This window comes from Triturus cristatus, chromosome 3_1 (genome assembly GCF_964204655.1).
Source record: "Triturus cristatus chromosome 3_1, aTriCri1.1, whole genome shotgun sequence".
In the NCBI taxonomy this organism is placed as follows: domain Eukaryota; kingdom Metazoa; phylum Chordata; class Amphibia; order Caudata; family Salamandridae; genus Triturus; species Triturus cristatus.
In genome coordinates this window covers 249,879,771-249,894,328 of record NC_140583.1, presented here as the reverse complement: position 1 = coordinate 249,894,328, position 14,558 = coordinate 249,879,771, and the positions used below count along the sequence as shown (strand labels likewise).

Genomic DNA, 14,558 nt, shown 5'->3' with positions numbered 1-14,558 from the left:
GTCCTTGGAGCCTCTTTAGGTTGCGGCCATCTTGCTGGCTGCTAGCCACGCCCCCGCTAGAACTTGGTTATTGAGTGGCCCCGTTACTGTTTTGATACTCTGCTAAACTGAAGTTGGGGAGGATGCCTTTTTTGCATGGGATACTCTTGTGAGGTAAACGTTCAGGGTTTCAAAATCTTTGGGGTGTCATAAAATGTTGGGGTACGTTTTTGCCCCATAGATGGCCAGGTTTTGTGGTTTCAGGGAGGCTAGAAAACCTCCTTCTGTCTCTCCTAGCATAATAAAAATTGTGCCTTTGGCATTGTATCCAGAGAGTGAAACCACCGTGGTGTATCTGGGTAGGGAGCTTCAAAAAAAGCTTCACGTGTACAGCTGTTCCTGACTGACCGTATGGAATAATGTTTACAGGGAAAGACATCACAAAGTCGCTGCTCGGAATAGGTACGTTGAGCTGATTTCAGGGTTTCTTCTTGCTTCTTGCTACCTCGGTAACTACATGTTCCTTAAAATACACAGGCGGACAGCAGGAGGGCCAACTACAGGAGCCTGCCCAGGTACACCAGGGAGCAGCTAAAACAACCTGCCCAGATATACCAGGGAGCAGGTACAACAGCCTGCTCATGCACACCAGCGGTAGCTATAGCAGCCTGCTCTCCTAAACCGGAAGCAGCACAGCAGCCTGCCAAGGTACACCAAGGAGCAGCATGCTACAAATGCTTGCCCATTTGCATCAGGCAACCGCTCCGACAGCATGCCCATGTACGCCAGGCACCAGGTGCAACAGCCTGCCTACGGACATCATGGAGCAGCCACCGGAGCCTGCTGAGGTGCACCAGGGAGCAGCTACAACAGGCTGCCCTCATAAACACCTACAAATGATTGCCCATGTGCACCAGGCAACAGCTCCAGCAACCTGCCCATGTACACCAGGCAGCAGCTACAACGACCTGCCTAGGCAAACCAGGGAGCAGCTACAACAGCCTGGCAATGTTCACCAAGCAGCAGCTACAACAACTTGGCCAGGTGCACCAGCCTTGACAGGTCCGCAAGGGAGCAGCTACAGCAGCCTGGCTATGTTCATCAAGTGACAGCTACACCAGCCTGGGCAGGTACACCAGGCAGCAGCTACACCAGCCTGGGCAGGTACACCAGGCAGCAGCTACACCAGCCTGGCCAAGTACACCAGACAGCCACTACACCAGTCTGGCCAAGTACACCAGGCAGGAGCTACACCAGCCTGGGCAGGTACACAAGGCAGCAGCTACAGCAACTTGGCCAGTGAACACCAGGGAGCAGGTACAACAATCTGGCCAAGTAACCAGGGAGCCGCTACAACAGCATGGTCAGGTACACCATGGAGCAGCTACAACAGCCTTGCCAGGTACAGCATGGAGCAGCTACAAGAGCCTGGTCAGGTACACAAGGCAGCAACTACACCAGCCTTGACAGGTCCGCCAGGGAGCAGCTACAACAGCCTGGCCAGGTTCACCAGGGTGCAACTACTCAATCTATCTTGAGTGGGAGTTGCCTAGTGGCTCCTAGCGCTTAAACGGTTTACAAATTAGAAACCTATTGAGCAATTTGGATATTTTAGTTGTTGGGGCGTAAATAGTTGATTATCGTTCTCAAACAAACCACGGTTCGATTTAAATGATGCTTACTATTTAACCAGGGTAGCTGCTGTGAATCATATGTTCCCTTTTACTACGAATAAAACAGCACAATGAGGGAGGGAGGGATGGATGTATGGATGAATGGATGGATGGATGGAATTAACCTCAGCCTCTGGCGAACCCTCAGCAAGGCTGGCACAGGTCCGGAGTTGCGTGTGTTCCAGTAGCGGCTGCTACCTGACGTGGTGAAGGGGGTGGAGCGGGTAAGGTGGAGATGAAAAATAGACCCAAAAAAAGCACTTACCCAGGTACAGCCAGCATCCATCTCCCCTCCATCCTCTTCATCTTCTTCCTGTCTGGAGTCCCGGCAACAGGGTGCACCCATGCTCCCCTAAGTCAATCAAAATGCTGCTGCCACTATGAGAGGAGCGTTGTGATTGGTCTGAGCTCCTGGGTTCGGCGCTCAGACAGGGACTGAGACCCTGGTCACGTTCCCCACCCAGGTTGTACAATACAGCTGGTGGAGAACATGCAAAGTGCGCATGACTAGCCAAACCATCATTTGCACTTGGAGAGTACCTACCACGCCTCCCCTACAGTGCTCTGGCATCACGAAGCCCAGCCCCCTCCGCATGAAACCAACTGAGCCACTGCAGTAGGAAAAATAAAATAACATTGTGTTATTATTTTATGTTTCCTTTTTGAAGTGCTCAGAGAGCAGTGGGGCGATGCTCCTCTGGTTTAGCGAAGGAGCGGATGCTGGTGTGTTGCCGCACAGAGGGAATGTGCCTAACAGGTCTGACTGGACTGGCTCGTTTGTCTTGATGCCAGTACTGATTTCCATACGGTTAGATTCTGTCTGTAATGACACAGACATGAAAAAATGGACTGGAATATAATAATGCTGGTTCTGTTCTTTGTATTTCTCTTATTGCTATGTAATAAACTTGTACCCGTGGGAAAAAATTAAAAAGCCCATAACTCGGTCTTCCATTGCAGTGTGCTGTGCAAACCACCGTTCTGCCCGTTTCTCATCTCTGCGCGGTTTGTCTTTTGTTGCATGTCTCCTGTTACAATTTCATAGAGCTCGCTTGTTAATAGAATGAATTAAGATCTGTTTTTTAAGCTATGATATCCCTGCACGTCGCTTCTAGGTCTGGTCCTCCGTCTGCTCGGGCAGTTTTCCAGCACGTTTGACTGGTTGCCTTGGTGGTATCTGCTCGCATCTTCTGCTTCTAAAGAGCCCCACGTGTTGGTAATGGTGGTGCTGGACGTTAGGACATCGCTGTGTTACTGACCTGTATTAGAAACCACTGTCATTTTCTAAAGCCCCCTGTACACTACAGCCGGGCCTTGCCATCATGCTCGTATTTATGAATGTACTGCCCCTCTGAAGTAGCCAGTGAGGCATGTTGCGATATTAAACACCAGAATAAATAAACCCTGCACTTTTAATGGGCAGGTGCTGTCAGATGCTGAGTACCTGCACTTATTTCATTTTAAAGGGAGAGTATTAGCAATTCCCAACCATGGTGCAACACTTCTAATAGCAGAGTATCAGCAGCTCGCGGTAGCAACTACAGCTACTCTGGGTAGTGGGTACCACTACTTCTGCATTTAAATTTCAATGCACTAAAGAAATCTCAACGTATCTCAGCTTCAGCCCAGTTGGGATTATGTCTCGCAAGTCGGTGTTGGTTCTTATGGAATTGTTGGATGAGGTAGAAGAGGAATGCAAACATTGAGTCCTATTCGCAAACTGCATTTTGTAGTATGTTTAGTTGTGGCACAATAGTATTACTCACGTTCTGCAAAACGCTAATCACAAATCTACATTCAGAGGCCTCCGCCTCTCTTTTCTTTCCTGTGCAGAGATCTCCACACTCGTGCAGCTGCGATTCAATAGTAAATGTGGGAAGGGCGTGGGGGAGTGCCATGAAAATCAGGAATACTTTCTCCTAAATGGAGGGCTTAAGGGAGAGCTGGGGAAGGGTGTAGAGTGGGATATTCACCCACCCATGAAAGAGTAAGCCCATTGCTATTCACAAAACGTACTTCTGAAGTTACCAAGGGCCATGTGTACAAAACTTTTCTGGAGGTCGCAAATGTCCCGATTTGCAGAATCAGGCCGTTTGCGACTGCAAGATTTTTAAATGTACAAAAGCAAAACTGTGCTAAGGTAACTTGTTACAATTTGGGTTTGCAATTCGGTATTTTGAAGTGGCTTGTTTAAGGTGTCCCTTCCAAATACCGATTCACAGTAGTGTGTATTAATGATTTGCGACCAAATTACAGTCGCAAAATATTAATATTTTGTCGGCTACTGAAAGGTATTGGTAGCCATTCACAAATTGGAAGGGGTATTCATGGGACCGATTCCCCTTTGCACATTTATAAGAAATTTTTAAGAGCAGGCAGTGGCGTATGGACCCCTGCCTACTCCTAAAAAATTAAACCTAAAAGTTTCATTTTTCTTTTGAAACTCATCCCGTTTTACTTTAAGAGAAAAAGACACATTTAAAACCAGCATTAAAAATGCAATAGGTCTCGCCTTTTATTACGCTAAAGCCATTTGCTTTGCTATATTATACCATTAGCAAAGCAAATGGCTTTAACTTAATCAAAGGCGAGACCTATTGCATTTTCAATGCTTGTTTTTTTTATTACGTCTAATGCAAACAGTCAGCTAGAGAGAGTAGCGGAGTTGGAAGCGCCCTGTAATGCAGGCCTGATAGAGCTGTGCTGCCCTGCTTAGGCTGTGAGTCAGTGCTGGTTGTGAGTCAAAAGGGTGCGGCAGGAAGGGGCAGCTCTACCACGAGTGATTCAGAGCCAAGGAGGAAACCACCAGGGCAAACTCAGCAATGTTCAGAGCCCTGAATGGACAGGCCTTAGCCACCGAGCAAAGCTTGAGCAATATTCAGCCCAGCAGATAGGGAACCCCTCCGCAGTGCCAAGCTCACACCCACCGAGTGACTCAGCCTACCCTGGAATGGGAGATATCCCGAGAGGGAATCTGGGGAATGCTCAGATCCACTGACAGGAGGGAGGCCCTACAACCGCCGGGGAAATCTGAACAATTCCCAAAACATGGCTGCTTATGAGACTGACCTGCAAGGAACTCTGCCCCAGCCGGGCTTCCCATTGGCCTTGTGGAATGATGCCAGTTTTGTGGTAAGAATGATCTTGAGTTTTGGGAGTATTTACTCAAGCTTAATACAGAGTGAACCTGGCTGTGTCCCCTTTCTGAGGATGCTCCTGATATGAAAGAGACCAAAGCTCCTGCTCTTGATAAGTGGAAGAGAGAGTAGCCATACAACATCCTTAGGAAATATGATTGTGAGTGAGTGAATAAAAATAGTGTCAGCAAAACATGCCAAATTCGACCCAAGGATAAATATTGTGAGCTGAGCCAATTGCTCCAGTTTTTCATATTGTGCTCAACAGGGCAGATTTTGCCAAATTTCACACTTTTACTCATGGGGTTCTCCCCCCCCCCCACCCCCTACAAATAAACAGTAACCCACTGCAAACCACCATGAAACCTCACAAATTGGCGAAATTCCGTATATGCGGAAGAAAGTGCTTTGTGGTATTTCTCACTTCCGTGTTTTGAAAAATAAATAAATCAGAGCAATGTGTGACTAGCAATTCTTCATTGATGACACAAATCTGAATTCTGTTTTTTTGCATTGCTTTTTGTACCATCTGCCATAATGTTGTTGTTTAATCTGTGTATCATGCATAAGCAGCTGTCCGTGTGACCCTTCTAGGAATGAAATTATTAACATGCTCTTACCCTGAATCAGTCTTCTTCATTCAGCCGATTTTATGCTGGCTATGCTGAAGGTAACGCAAACCACTGACTAGAAAGATCACATTTATGAAAGGGCGTGCGCGCCCCCCTACTGACCTCATTCCATATTTTCATTAAATTGCATGATACCGCTGCAAAGCGGAGTTATCCAAATAAAGCGAAATGTTAAACGGGCAAATGAAAGAAAAACAGCTTGGATGGTAAGTCACTTCCAGATATGCACTGCGTTACGGTAAATCACTTGCAGATGTGCACTGCGTTTGGGATTGCAGACCCTCAAAAAACAAGATGACGGCGGACTGCCCACTGTCCCACGGACCCGCGCATGCGGTCTGCTATGGACGGATGGCGAAAGCAGCCATCTTTGTCCATGCAGGCGCGTGCATGAGCCCATGGCGGAGAATTGATTCCAAAAGGTCCTCTCTGACGAGGGCGGCGCATGCGCTGCTTTCGCCAGGCGAGACCTAAAAATGTTTGCTTTATTAAAAAGCGATCACAGACATGGTGGTCTGCTGACCATAGCTGGCACCATCCCCGTGATTCCTGGTGGGTCACAACCTGAGACCTTCCTCATTAATATTTGTGAGGTAGGTCGATTTGCGACCCCACTAGGAATTACTGTTTTAAAATATATAATTTAGTACATTAGGATTTATGATTTCCAACATTGTGGTTTGCTAAGAATAGCATTTTGGAAATTGCTATTCCTCATTTTTGTACATAAGACCCTAAATCCAAAACGGCCCAATGAAGGAGTAAATATTTTCCAGCTCCTGACAGACCAGGAGTAAGTCCAGGACCTCACATGGCTAACCAGTGGTACTGCATCACCCCAATAGAAAATAATGGACAGGGACTTAAAATAACACTGCACATGAAATAATGTTAAAATTAATTCATTTATTTAGACTCATTAAAAATATGTATAAATGTAGTTAAATACTAAAATAATTATATCTAAATAAAGTCTTTTAATAATCGTACTTAATGTAGAAATTAATGCCTTTCATCTTTAAAAATATTTAAATTAATTCTATACACAACTTTTAATATTTTGTACTACAAAATAAATATATAATTCTACCTTAGGTGTTTTTAAAATAAAGCTTAAAAGCAGCAATTTTAATTTAAGGTGATATATAATAGTTATTTTGAACTACATTTAAAATAAATTAATTTCCATTAATAGTTTACATTCCATTAATAGTTAACAGAGAAATATTGTAGTTTTTTTTCAAATTCGATTAACTTTTCAATATTCCCTGTACCTTACCATTGGGAAATCTCCACCTACACCTAAAAAGTAATAAGTAGTAACTTTACGCTCCTAAATTAAGCTCCATGCCCTGAGGAGGAGGGGGGGGGGGTGGGATACCTATACGTCTACATTTTATTGTAAATGTACGCTTGTAAATGGTGAATACCCAAAAGTAGTACATTTAATACCAAGCGTAAGAGAAAATAAATCAGTGAGTAGAGTTACTCACATGTAAGTGTATCTTTAATAATCCTCGTTGTCGATCTTGCTTCCTCTCAGGGCCAAGCGTGCTTCTTTCACGAAATCTGTAACCTTGGTCGTTCCCCTTACTATCCACTAGATGGCAGTGTTACCGTAAATTGTGGAAAAGCAGTCAAGTCACTAGACAGGCGTTACTGTAAGCGTGTTTTATTTTCATTAGGTGAGGAACTAAAACTTATGCTACTGGTTCTAAAGATATATTTCTTGTTTTCTATTTTAGATGAAACTGATGCCCGACGGAAAGAGGCCATCCGTAAAAAGGTGAGTTAAGGCGGAAGCACTGCTCAGGGGACGGGGAATCCAGGGAGGAAGGCAGGGGTTGAGCATATAAAACTGAATAGGAGACAGAAAATGAGGCGGTAAAGGAGCGAGGGTGTCAGTAAGAGGTTACAGTAAGGAGACGAAAGTGGCAAGAGATGAATAAAGGCATGTTTGCGCTTTGTGACAGTATGCTTAGGGTTATTATAATGTCTTGACAGGAGGTGGCCAACTTTACATCCTCTGATTTCACAGCTCCAGTTTTGCATTCACGTAAGCAAGGAATGTACCTCCTTTGTCCATTATTCACAATAGGCAGGTTTATGTTCTCATAATTGAATTATGACGCATAGGACCTCTCAGTGCAAGGAAGCTGTGAGTAAGAACAGCGGCTTTACTGAACAGTGTGTGGGTTGCTGACCTCGCACTGAGCAGAGTCTGCCGGAAGGGGGAGCTCTTCTACTTCTTGTAAAGATAGAATGATCCTCAGTGTAGCGGAAGTGCGCTCCACGCCTGGGCTGCCTTCGCTGTAATGCTTGCTCATCATTCCTGAGTTTCCTAAACTTTGGAACAGTTGGCTCGCCTTACTGTGCTGAACAGTCTGTTGGGCAAGAGTCTTGATGTGAACACTGACGCTGGGGGTGGGTAGCGGCCCTTTACAAACCCCCCAAATAAAATAGACCTCTATGGCGTCGGAAGTCTTCGGCGTTTCTCTCTATGGTTCTTTGCACTATTCACAGGATCTTAAAATTAATTCTCTTCTTATTCACCAGGAGCCCTGTGGCAAAGTCCCATTACATTGTTTTGTCTGTTTTTACCAGACAGCTCTCGCATGGCACCCCACCCCTGCAATCTTTTATTTTAAATATATTTTTGTAATTCATTTTTGGGGGAGGGGGGTAGATTAGACAGCAAATTCATGGCGAGCCCTCTCATAAAAGAAAGCGTGTTGCAACACTACTATTAATGTTTTTAAATGTATCAATCCATTTCAAATCGACTATATAAAAAGTCACTCGCCGCATTTTGTAGGCACATGCATGTGTAATGAAGCGTGCCTCTACGTTACGCATAGTGCTTCATTTGTAAAATATGAAATGTCGGGGCTAAAAGCAAAGAAGCAACTTCCACGTTTAACTTTCTAGCACCCTGCAGCCACATAAGTCCCAAATAAAGACCTACGTTAAGGCCTTTATTTGGGACCTATATAGCTAGCGAATGCTGGAAAGTAAAACATTGTATGTGTTTTAGGTTAAAGTTTAGCTTTTTGCCCACGAACTTCATGTTTTACCAACTATGCAATGGATGTAGGTCTTTATTTGGGTCTTATATGGCTGCAGAGCGCTAGAAAGTTAAATATGGTAGTTGCTGCTTTGCTTTTAGCCCAGGCACTTCATGTTTTACAAATTAAGCAGTGATTAGGCATGTGTGCACATCATCACACATGCACTCGTCATGCATGCGTACACCTACAAAATGTTACAGATGCATCATTGCACCTTTTCTTTCTCTTTTTCCTTTTGTCCAACTGGCACACAATATTGCCAGTTCTGCACAGCATTACAAAAGGCATTTTCAGAACCAATAGGTCACAAATACATGACCTAGTGGCTTTACCAGTGCTTGTTCAATATGAAGGAATGCAGAGCAGGCAACCGAGTGCAAACATCCCAGCCTCATCAGTGGACATGTGGCCACAGTCGGAAGATGTAAGCAATGTAGCAGATACTGTGGCAAACCAGAATTTCCCTTAGTGGTCACAGGCTTATTGAAATTGTTAAAAGAGGAAATAAGAGAGGAAAAAGTAGTGGAAGACAGCTGTGGAGGCAAGAGATCGAAACAGGTCAGAACAGATATGTTGAAAGCAGATATAGCTGTATGTAGGAGAAATGATAGAAGGTTAGTGATGGATTCATAGGAAAAGCAAGGGTAATGATGCATGTCATGAGAGAAGTGTAGAGACTAAGCGCCTTATTTAAACCAGGGCAGGAGACCATCCTTGCCTATCTGTCGGGGATCTCTGTGCTGCAAGGGAGCCATGGCAGATCCCTTTACCACATTGAAGGGTTGCCAAGAACGCGTCCTGTTAAAGCTCATTTGTGGAACACTTTTGTGGTTCAGGGAAAACCGACTCCTAAATCTGGGGTTTGGTTTCCTCTTAACGCTGCATGGCAGAACCGGGAGAAAATGATTGACTGTTGTCCTGCTTCTGGAAAGAGATGGGGGAGGAGGGTCGACTGTCAATATGACCTGTTGGCCCCTTGGCAGACTGGCCACCAGTTTAAAGATTTACACTGGTGGATCCATGAAGGCCCCTCGTGTGTAATCTGGGCACCTCCCCAGACCCTAAACCGAGTGGGTGAACTGCACCTTTGGTGGGTTAGGAGCACCACCGCTTTATGGCATCGCGTCTGCTCCACTGCGCTTTAAATGAGGCCCTGTGACTGAGGGAGAGGCCAGTGTATGACAGCTGTCCCTCCACTCTCTTCGTACAGGTGAATCAGTATATCTCCAGGGCAGAGGAGCTAAAGGCGCTGGTGTCATCCAACAACAGAGCCCTCCTGCAGCAGGGGCACAGTGCCCGGGACATTCTGAAAGGTGAGACAAATGAGGCGAGAGAATCATAGGTGTCTTTGGAACTGAAAATACCAGTCATGGGGAAGAGGGCGGGAAAAGGAAGGTGTAACTGTCGATTGCTGCTGCTGTGTGTACCACTGAGCGGGTCTACCATATGTGAGATTGCAAGTTATTTCGAGTGCCTGGTGTTCATTCTATATGCTTGTGTAACCCTTGTCTTTTTTTTGGTAATTAGCACATAGTTGCTTCCTCCCTATGCCTGGTTCACCTTCACTAATCCTGATTCAATGTGAGATTTCAGTGAGCACACAGCAAACATCTCGTGGTGTAGCCTCCAATTCTGAATCTGCTCTGCATAGTAGGAGGAATAATACATTTGAGCGCGTGTATCAGCAGTACTGACATGTTAACTTCCTGTCACTCTATACTCATGAGATGTTCCCGCTGTAGCTCAAGGGAACACTTTTTATGGGAACCCACTGAACCCACCAGTTCACGATTTGCTTTTTGGGGCATTATCTCCAGAACTGGAAGTGCTGGGAAGGCATGGTCCGTGGTTTTGGACTGAAAGCGATCGTATATAGACAATGTTATCCAATCCCAAAGCCAAGGGTTATAGGGAGGAGCCCCCTGGTTCCCTGTGTAGTGGCCTAAAAATAGTCGCTCACTTGCTCACAAAGTCCTACTGATGCATGCAAGCTAACCAGATTCTCAGTGTGCAGTTCTTCCTGCAGGACCTTCTAATGCCCTTGGTGGGTTCTGGCTGTTGGGCAGCCAGCTCACTCTTTTTGAGGTGTCCTCCATGTGTTCTCAGTTAGTTGCACCTTTCTCTGTTCTTCCTGGTTAGGGCATCAACTGCTGTTCTCCAACCATGCATTACAGCCCACTCTTCAGCTCAGAGCAGCAAACTCCTTCCATTCATATGATTTAGTCCAAATCCTTAAGATGAAAAAAAAACAAGTTATGTAAACATCCCTCTGCATTAGTGCAGGTAGTTTCTTTAATGCCCAGAACAATACAAATTACTCGTCCAAGGATGTCCGTATTGGTCACGATCTTGGTTGACACTAGTGGTCCTTCACCATTCGAGGTCAGCCAGGATAGAGGCAGTTTTGTGGCTTACCTTTCCGGGGCTTCCACTTTAGTAGAAGAGAGGATGGTCACCAAATGCCCACAGTATGTGTCTTGGACACACCCAACGTGGTCAGTGCTAGTTGTTGGGTTGGCTCTTCAAAGAGGGTGGGCTTAGATGCCTGTGATGATTAGAAAGAGAGACTGATCAGGGAATCTGGTAAAGGTACCCAGCCTGCACAGTCACCAGGGCTAGGTTGGCAGGATCACATCAGTCACAGCCACAGAATAGACAAAGGCAACTGGCAGGAGAAACTAAATTCCCTGCTGGCCCTCTCCATGCTGTTCCTGTGGCACCATTCATACCACGAACCAAACAAAACACAAGTAAAATACCATACACCTTTCAATGCACACCCACTCTACAATTGGAGGAGAAAGCTAGGGCTTAAAATATGGCAATTTAATTGGGAGGGCTGATAGACATGTAAAGGTGAAAAACGCTGGGCCAGAGGGCATGACCGTAGAAGATTACAGTGTAGATGTGTTTCTTGGCTGCTGAGCCGTGGCCTACAGAAAGTCCTTCACTTCTGAGAAAACAGACCCCTCAGTAGGAAATTAAGACAGGAGTGAGAAGCAGGGATATGGGAGCTGCCCTGAATGTTCAAATTCTGGTCTGGCCACACACAAAGTTCGGATATAGAGTAGCGCGCTGCTGCCTTGCAGAATGCGAAACCAGAAGAAATGGTGGCACCTGAGCCGAAGGGCTGTGTTTTGGGAACCTCTTGGTGGCAGTCTTCTGCCCTGAGGGGGAACTGGCAGGGTGCACCCAGAGAATAGCTGTACTCCCAAAGGAGGCTTGTGTTTTTTTGAGGGTGCTGGAGTAGAAGTGAAGGACGTGGACAGGAGTGATGGTCGGTGAGGTAGGTTGTCAACAAGGGAAGATCAGCTCTCAGCAGTGTCCACTTAGTGCCTGCCCACATGCATTTTTCTGTATGTATTCTAGATCCCAAGCAGCCCAATTACTTAATAATCTACTTTGGGAACCAGAGGAGGAGTTGGAGGTTGGTGAGTTTACCATTAGAGACTCATAATTGAACATGAAAAGGGAAAAATGTATAAGAAACAGAACAGCACCGACCAAAAGAGACCTGAAAAACAACTGGTAAGTAATTTAATGCTCCTCACATGCCTGCAGCATTTTTCTTGTTGTATTTCAGACTAGTTACCTCTTCGTCTGGGGCTTTGTTTCTCCTCTTTCGCTCTATTAGTTTCCCTTGGCCCAGTAATGGATGGTCAGAAGGAGAGAGATGGAGTGGACAGGGAAATAAGGAGGCAGAGTACATGGAGTTGACATACCCTGATAGTTTCGATGTACTGTGAGTGTCAGTGCTATATAGTCATCACAAATGATTGTAAATCCATGTTCTCATGAAAACAAATGGGCTCTGGGAGGCATCTGGAGCAACGTCCTGTAAGGTGCAGTATGGGGCCCAAACCATTTTGGCTCACAGTGACAGGTCTCAGATTGCAGAGGCGCCACCTAACACACTGGCTCATAGTAAAATCAATCTTTTGTTAACATTTTAAATATTCAACAAGGTTTCTATAAAATTGTGGTTTAGGAATTCAAAGGGGGGAAGGTACTAGAAAACGCTGTAGGCAACATAGCCTGACAGTAGACCGGGCAAAGTCAACACGTGTTCTGTGAATACAACATGATGCCTAAGATTCCTCTTCGTCTGTGCACACCACCCTCTCTTTATGCACTAGAAGCACAGGATAGTGACACCGAATACCAAAGGGTTCAACTCACCAAATAAAAGAACTAAAGTTTGGCAATATGTGTGGGAAAGGAGGTTCGACATTGTGGCCCTGCAGGAAACACACATGAAGAAACAAGAAGAACACTGGATAAGGCACAATTCCTACCCCATTGCGTTCCGTTCCTCCACTGAGAGAAAGCACAGTGGAGTGGCACTATTTTTTTCACAGATCTCTTGACTTCAAGCAGACAGCGTACAAAATGGATTAGCACGGCAGATAAAAGTTAGCTAGCTAGAATCAGTACAGTTAGCAGTGAATGTCCTACCAAGAGTCCTGTACTTGTTCCAGTTTCTCCCAATAAGGGTTCTCAAAGAACCAGTTACTGAACTTAAAACTGTATTGTGACACTCCTTATGGGGGGGGGCCATAAAGCAAGATTGGCATAAATGTTCCTCCAGAACCATCGCTTCTTGACTTTCCTCTCATCCCAACCCACCTCTAAATCCCTCGCTCCTTTGTTTCACCAAGTCTACCAATTACTCTCCTTCCACTTATCCGATACAAAATATGATTCACTAGTTCTCTCTACATGGTGGACTCTTACCATCTCTGTCTGTATCCTGTGTGTGCCTGGGGTTTGCTATTGTCATTCATGGGTGTATTGTTGAGAACAATTATAATGGCCAACCACAGCCTGCCCCCCTCACCTCTTCATAGGCTCTATAGAGCTGTCTCAACTGCCTGTATCACGTGCATGCCTAGTGACAGCCCTCTCTGGCTTTACCCCTTCCCTGCTCATGACGGAACCACTCCGTCATGAGCCACGGTCGCGCTGTGCTCATGACGGAGTGGTTCCGTCATGCCGCGGCCGTTGGCTGCCGCTCCGCCCACGCGGGGCGTTTTCCCCGCCTGTGCGGGCGTCCAACGTAAGTGGGCGGCGCCGTGACGGAACCACTCCGTCATGAGCACAGCTCGCCCGTGACTCATGACGGCGTGGTTCCGTCATGAGCATGGCGGCGCCGCGCTCACCGCAAAACCCCCCAGCGCCGCGGCGGAATTCGCGCCGCGGCGAAGTGGTTAAGATAGATTCTAAACAGCATCTAGCATGGGTTCGTTTTGCCTGTGCATGCCTGTGGTTGCTCCTTGCATTATTTCTGTGTGGACAACAGAGAGCATCTTACTCTAACTGCCTACAAGTAGTTCACATCTGTAGGTTGACGCTCTGCTGGTCATGGATGATTCACAATCAAATTCTAAAATCTGCCTTGCACTGTTAATTATTGATAATAAGGAGAGTGAATGTTATTTTTAGGCACATGTGACCTGGATATTCTAACAACCTCTGTGTGACTTGCCACATTTATTTGTCTCCTTTGTATATTATCTGGCTGGTTTTATTTGCTTGTAGATTTGTACATCAGATTGTGCCTGTACAAAGGGATTGCCTTTTGATTGCTCATCTCTCACTCCTGGGTGGACTGTATATTCTGTGCCACAGCTGCCTGTATTCAGTGCAGTCCTGGGGCTGGCTCCCTGTTGCTCCTGGATGGGCTCTTCACGTCATTTACCAGGGTTGTCTCTTTCCAGTGCATGCTTGTGGATTTACCTCTGCCTTCTCAGGATGGACTGTTAGTAGCACCTACCATGTTCACGTTTTTCCTATGTATGCCTTAGGGTTACTCCTCCTTCACCCGTAGGTGAACCGTACAGCTCACTTGCCATGACTATTCACGTTTAGTCCATGTTGGTGGTCGGCTCCTCTGTCACTCTGGAGTGATCTCTTCCCATTACTAGTCATGTCTGCCAGTATCCAGTGGTTGCCTGAGAGTTGCCCTCTGTCGCAATGGGGTGAACTCAAAAAAGCATTTACCATGATTAGTCCTAATTCATTAACCTTTTATGGGATGGTCTTCTGCCACGCAAATCCAACAATGGACCG

At 45.9% G+C, this 14,558-nt stretch overlaps 1 protein-coding gene across 7 annotated transcripts in view; it reads left to right on the top strand.

Moving 5' to 3' along the window:
* The window catches only part of ULK3 (unc-51 like kinase 3), a 221,721-nt gene that overhangs the window by 103,517 nt on the left and 103,646 nt on the right, over nt 1-14,558 (top strand). For all 7 annotated transcript variants that reach the window (XR_014978779.1, XR_014978778.1, XM_085643806.1 and 4 more), the window contains exons 9-10: nt 7,167-7,207; nt 9,700-9,802. Coding sequence is in view for 5 of the 7 variants with exons in the window: in XM_085643806.1 (XP_085499932.1) it covers nt 7,167-7,207; nt 9,700-9,802 (144 nt within the window). In the remaining 2 variants the exon portion in view is untranslated. The remainder of the gene's footprint in view (nt 1-7,166; nt 7,208-9,699; nt 9,803-14,558) is intronic.